The 6,521-nt window shown below is 41.1% G+C and overlaps 1 protein-coding gene across 1 annotated transcript; it reads right to left on the bottom strand.

The window, feature by feature from the left end:
• Positions 1 to 176: 176 nt before the first annotated feature.
• LOC103804466 (annexin A13-like) lies at positions 177 to 5,996 on the bottom strand (the record flags this gene model as incomplete). Its single annotated transcript, XM_009077080.1, has 5 exons — positions 177 to 256; positions 338 to 371; positions 941 to 1,111; positions 3,594 to 3,688; positions 5,918 to 5,996. Coding segments are annotated over 5 exons (459 nt in total), but the record flags the coding sequence as incomplete, so codon positions are not given.
• Positions 5,997 to 6,521: the final 525 nt, after the last annotated feature.

Here is a 6,521-nt window from a genome sequence, read left to right as displayed (position 1 = left end):
CTATAGATATAAAAAGGCTCTTATACTGAAGAATGCCTTTTGTTTATCGTAGTTACCTCATTACTATATTACACTTGATAACTACTTTATTACAAATGCCAGCTAATACTTACTATGATTACTCAGGGAAGTCAGGATTGAAAAAAGAATTATCTCTGTCAGAACCCCAGCCTTACCTCTAGCACCATGACTAGTATCTTCTGTAGGGAGCCACTTGTGTCGTTTTTAACATCAGACTCTAGATCTCTATCAAACACTGGGAAGAACAAAAACATGTGAGGGTTCACCCAGTGATAAAGAGTTTAAATGAAGGTGTGTGAAAGACAAAGCTACTTACGCCGTTTGTAGGCCTCTTTTATGTTTACAATTTCCTAGGCAAATAAATTAAAAAAGGAAAAATGAGCAAATAAATAAACTTAATGAATTAATAAATAAATAAGCAAACAAAACCTGAGCAAGTCAGTACCATGCCCATATTGTGTGAGGTGTAGCAAGCATGTAGGTGGGAGAAGCCAAATTCCCATTTCTGCTTCAGAACAGCACTTTGAGGGATGCTTGGCTCATACAGATGCCCCTCTGGTTTCCCTCGAGTTCAGGCATGAGCTAAAGGGTTTTTCAATAAGATTGTGTTCCTGTACCTCTGAACCACCAGAGCAATGACAAAATTGCCTTTATCATGTACCTGGGGATTTCTCTCTCATCAGTGTTACCTCTGTGCCATCCATGGGAGGCAGGAGTAGCTCCAAGGAAGGAATTTGAATTATGTTGCTCTTAACTCCTGCAAGAGTTTTAGCTCTAGTACAGCAATCTTATCACTGTAACCACTGACAAGAGGCATTTCAGCCACAGAAGTTGGTCTAATTCCTCCTCCTCCCAAGGAGATGCTCTTGGCAAGCTCTTTGTCCTGCTACCTAGGGAAGGTCACACAAGGTGTCCCAACCTTATTGTTTTGTGTGCAGAGAATCTCAATCAGCAGTGACTCATCTGTCCCAGCACCCTTCATCGCCTTCCGGAGCTCTCGGGCCTCATACTCGCAGGGCAGGTCCAGCAAAGCCAGCACAGCCTTTTCAAAATTCCCACTCAGGTCTCCCTTCAGGTCCTCTTCCATCTCCTGCAGGGACAGTCAGGAGGCTTAGTGTAAAAGCTGAGGTAGGATTAGAGGGTTTCTGAATTTGTTTTGGGGAATTCAATGATTTAAAAGCTTCTTCTGTACCGAAAAGGGATGCAGACTTTTTTTTTTTTGTAAAGTAAATTCCCTAAAACTTTTGGTTTCAGACGGAATGAAATGATTGTTCCATCTTCAAATACCAGCCAATATCAGTCCAGTTTTGACTCTTAATTGTTTAAACAAATGAAAACTAGTGGTTTTAAAAGCTTGAGAGTAGTTTACTCCGAAACAAAACACAGAAACCTCCTGCTTTGAAAGAGCTGCCACAGAAGGGATCAAACTTACAAACCTTCTCTTTCAGTTTTGGTTAAAATTGACTTACTGGAAAAAGCAACAAATTTCTACAAAGTGCTTTGGTGCCAAGCAATAAGCAATTTTTCCACCAAAAAAAAATCCACCTTCTTTGATGTGATCTACTAAATTCAAAATTTGGTAAGACTGGAGAAGAACCAGCTAATGTGTGCACACTGAGGATATCTGCAGATGGTGTTTTTGAAGCCCTATCTGCAGTTAACATTTCCTGTAGTATGGGAAGTACTTGACAAATGTAGCAGGATGATCTGCCTTGGAATGGGGTAAAACAACTTGATAAATGCCCTGTTTGCAAAGCTATCAGTGGTAAATGGAGAAGGGGGTGTCATGCTGCTTTTGGTGGTGGATGCTGAAATCAGACTGATTCATCAATCCCAAAGTTAAACAAGACATGGTAAAACTGGTAAAGGAACAAACAAACACTACTACTGATAACTTATCTAAAGCTGCTGAGCTGACACAGCCTGGAGACATCTGACTGACAGACAATCACTTTATTACTATAAAAGCCCAGTCCCAAATGTTAAGGGCAGGGTCTTCTGACATACCTCTTCTTGGAGTGTATGTGTGAGGATTCCTCCCTTGAGTGGGGACTCCCCTCAAGGTTACTCCTTGAGGCTGAGCAAAAGAGATTTGCCCACAGACATTGGTTTTGGTGAGTAACATCAATCTCTACTTAATAATTGTTTTGCTAGCTTTAATACAATGGCTTTAATATTGCTTCAATATTGCTCTATAGTGCACTATATTATAACAGTTGTTATTCCTTCTATACTGTGTAGTAAATAATTCTGATTAAAACCTTTTTGTTTAATAATTCTAATAAATCATATAGATTTATATAAATATATCTGGTTTGCCATCCTTAATCCCTGCAGGACAAAGTTGTACAAAGGTTCAATTACATCTGTATAATCCTTGAGACATAAAACCATTGACAAAGTCTGGGGCTAAGACTGGATCCAGCTGCACCAGGCTCCTCTCTGAAAGGGAGTTTAGAAAGCAAGGGGGTCCTTTCTGCACCTCGGGACTCAACAGGAGCTTCTCTAACAAACTTTGTCTGGAGCTCCCACTCTGCCCACAATGTCAAGTTCAGAACAATGAACAAGAAATCCGGATTTAAATCTATTGCTCTTAAATTCCCTCTTACACAGCTAAACACACATCTGTTCAAGTCAGAGGCTGCCAGCAGAGTTGGAGCAGTTTCAATGAAGACACCATGAACCCTGCAAGTTCCTGGAGCAGCAGAAGAGTGAAATGCTACAACTTGTGTCTCCTTCCCAAGAGATTCAGGATGCCCAGGCAAGAGAGAAGGGTTGCTATGTGCTGGTGTAACCAGGATGTCTCCTGGCATTTGCTCATTTCTAATGCCTATTTTTTTAAACCCTCATTATAGAACTAAATATATAGTATTTATGCAGCCAAAATCTATATCTTGCTTGCTGTAAATTTTACATATAGAATGTTTTCAGGTTCGGCGCTGACTGTCTTATTGACTCTGATTAATGACTAAGGAGCAAGCAGCCCTTATGAAAATACCAATTGAATAATAAACCTGCAGGATTCAGCTGTTTACCTAAACAATATCTTAAAAGCTTTATTTTTCTTGCATGCAAAATCAGTAAGTCAGTCTACGCTTACTCCTGCAGAAATCAAGTGTCCAATGAGACTGCTTAGTTTTGCAACATGTTCTAGTTCATCACTGGAAGAAATCAATATTACTCCTATTAAACTCAATAAAAATATCATTGTGCAAGATCATATAGTTTCTCTGAATTTGCATCTGGTCTGAGAGGGATTCTGACTTAAAATTTGCTTTTCACATTAACTTCTTCTGAATGTGTGAACACAAGCTCAAATATTTTCTATTTCTGTTTTCTAACTTGGATTAAAATGCTCTGATCTGGTTAAGGCTGATTTCAAGAAGACACTGAGGTCTGAAATTAGAAATACAATTGGCATTTTAGGAGATAAAATAAATTGCTGGATCAGAAACTTATTGGTGTCCTCCTTAAATCCACTGAGTTCTTGATATTTTCAAAAGCAGAGCTCTGCAGGCTATATTTCTAGAGGCATGCAGTTTGAAACAGGGAGGCTATTTATTTCAAAATACCTTGCTATACAGTGTCTTGTACTTCTGTTTTATTTGTTGTCTCTGCTCTGATGTTCGACTCGACAAGACTTCAATAATTTTCTTTTCATCGGTTCCTGAAAAAGAAGTTGTGCATAGGAATTACTTTATCTGGAATCTAATGCAGAGAAAAAAAAACATGATCTCTAATGAGAAAAAAATTGCTGTATGTTTATCCCCACTGGTGTCACCTTTAGGATTTGTAGCATCTAAGATTCTTCAGAGGATGAATTTAACTGTAGTCAGCTACAATATTCAGACCATAAAATAGAAGTTCACCATCTCAGGCTGCTTATATTTTTTCAGGGAAACTGAGTCTTCTGTTTGAGAAGTCAGACACTGCCTCTAAAATTAGGGCTATGCCAGTGCCCATAGACTGACACACACGTTTCTGGTGACAATGTTGGTTTGAGTAGTCCCAAGGGATCAGCCACCACCAGATCCAGTTCGTGTGTGAACGCTTGTGACAGCACAACAGAATGAGGGGTGTGGAGCAAGAGGCCAGGGCAGATGAGGATGTGTTTGAATCAGCTTTGTTAACCCACCACCTGGATACACAGCCTGCACAAAATCGGTTGTGTGTTTTCCCAAATGGAGTCAGGAAGAGGATCCAGAACCAGCCTTGATGGTCTGAGTCTCTGCTCTCTGCTGATGCTCAGTTGCCTGGCAAAAATCTGAATGGGAGCATGGGATGCTCAGAGAGATGCAGCTGCTGTGCTGCCCATCACAGAGGGGAACTGAACATGCAGCACCCCTCCAGGAGAAAGCCCACGGTCAGCCTTGAGTTGCAACTTATGCAATGGATGGAAGAAGCTTACTAAAGGCAATGACCTTGTTCTTGTACTTTTCTTGCCATTTAAACAAATGTTTGCACTAAACAAAACTGCTGGAAGGCATTTGTTATGTGTGTGGCTAAAGAGTCGAGACCAGAGTGATGCTACCTGGATGTCCAAAAGACCCCATAGAGTAGCCATTGCATAACACAGGTGTCCTGGTGCACTTCCATTTAAGGGCCAGCAGCTTGACTCAGGCATTACTTCTTCAAGACAAGTATTGAAATGGAGAATGTGAACCAGGAGAGGCATATGACCCTGCATGTGATGGGCACTGCCAAAATGCCCATAGCATATAGGTTTTAGACATCAAGCCATACATCAGGTCTGCTGAAGTATGCACATCCTGCTGGTGGGCACTGCTCCACGCTCTCCTCATGCTCTTCCATCTGTTGCATCCACCTACTGCACTTGTGCTGTGCCTCATCCCTGGCTTTTAGGAGCAAGAACCAATAAAGGTTTCTGAAAAGCAACCAGGACCATAGATAAAAGTACAAATGATATTGGCATTCAGCAACAGCTGATGCATTTCCATCCTTCATATCATCAGCAGGTACATCCAGGACAACTTTAGGGCATCTTGTCCAGTTCCTCCTGCTTAGAACCAAGGCAGAAGGCATGGTCCAATTTTAAAAGGAAAATTACTCCTATCTGACAATGTGAGGTTAAAATGTCAGTAGGAGAGTCCTCTGGGAAACTGCCATGAGGGGGCTCAGTTGATAGGACAGGAACAGCTCCTAAAATTCAGCACTTAAGTAGCTGACTCTGAATGTCAGTGCTTATACCAGGAAGAAATGCTTAAATACATGTTTGCTGTGCAAATATCTGGAATGAATTAAGAACTTATTGATCTCGTGTGCTGCCTGACTATTCTTCCTCTACTGGACATTGTCAGTTCCATGGATCTGAGGATCCTGTGAAACACTGTGTATTCCTCACTCACATCAGTGCAGTCAGTCAGCTTACGTCCAGCTACCTCAGAAGATGGTGGGAGACAGTAGTTTTGGTTAAAAATCACTGATGCAGGTTGAAAGCACTCTATCTGCCTTTCACTTGATGGAGCTGCAGTGGGCTGTGATGAACATAAGGAGGTGGTGATGTTTTTTACTGGTCCTTGAAGGCATGGGAAAGGACAGATAACCATGACTTTAATCTGACCTGACTAGCTGGGCCCCATGACTGTCATATCAGTCTTGGCAGCTTGATGTTCCTATCACAGGGAACAAATACCATGTTTACCCCAATCCACTGGAGCTAAGCAATTAACAAATTAGATCTCACCAGGCTTTGAGGAACAAGGTGGCTTCCCTTCCTATTTGTCTTCATGGGTGTGAATGTTCTTTGAGTCAGTATGTGACAGAAAGCATAAAGGTTACCTAAAAGTAGTTGGAACAGTTGTTTTGCCTTAAGTTCATGTATATGCTCTTTATAATATTGAATTGCCCTTTGTACAAAACCCAAGATCTCTCTTACCTGCTCCTTTGCAGGCACTGTGTATTTTCTTGGCATCTCGGTCTGCATCAAAACCATGACGATGGCGTTTATGGGTTGACTAGGAAAACAGAGGCACAACACACACATGGGAAACAATTCTGTGTTAGAATGACAGAAGTTCGAGCCAGGTTTTTGCTTGATCTTTGCTCACACCTTCTAAACCTTGAAGTTCATGCTGGGCTTTGCTGAAATACTGTATCTATCACTAGAGCTCCTGGAACGGATCCACAAACAGCTGTCACCACTTAACATACAGTGCCGAACCTATATAGCTTTGTTCTGCTAGTTCTGGCTTATTCAAGTAATTTGAGGGTAATAACTTCATACTAGGAATTTTCATGCCAGATTGAACACTATTTGTGCCACTCTAACAACAGGCCAATATAAATGCCTTATTGGGTCTGCATAGACCCAGGCCCTGACTCTGCAGTACATTTCAAGTACTGGGAGCTTACAATCCCTAACACCTGAATAAAAACTGGCCCTGAAAAACTAATTTGTGTTGATGAAAACAAGATAATTGGAGATATAAAACATGATACAGCTGGTGTTTGTGGGGTTTGGTGTTTTTTTGGTTATTTTT

This window comes from Acanthisitta chloris, unplaced genomic scaffold (assembly GCF_000695815.1).
Source record: "Acanthisitta chloris isolate BGI_N310 unplaced genomic scaffold, ASM69581v1 scaffold16806, whole genome shotgun sequence".
Lineage (NCBI taxonomy): Eukaryota > Metazoa > Chordata > Aves > Passeriformes > Acanthisittidae > Acanthisitta > Acanthisitta chloris.
The sequence above is the reverse complement of the archived record's forward strand: the minus strand, read 5'-3'. Positions and strand labels throughout refer to the sequence as shown.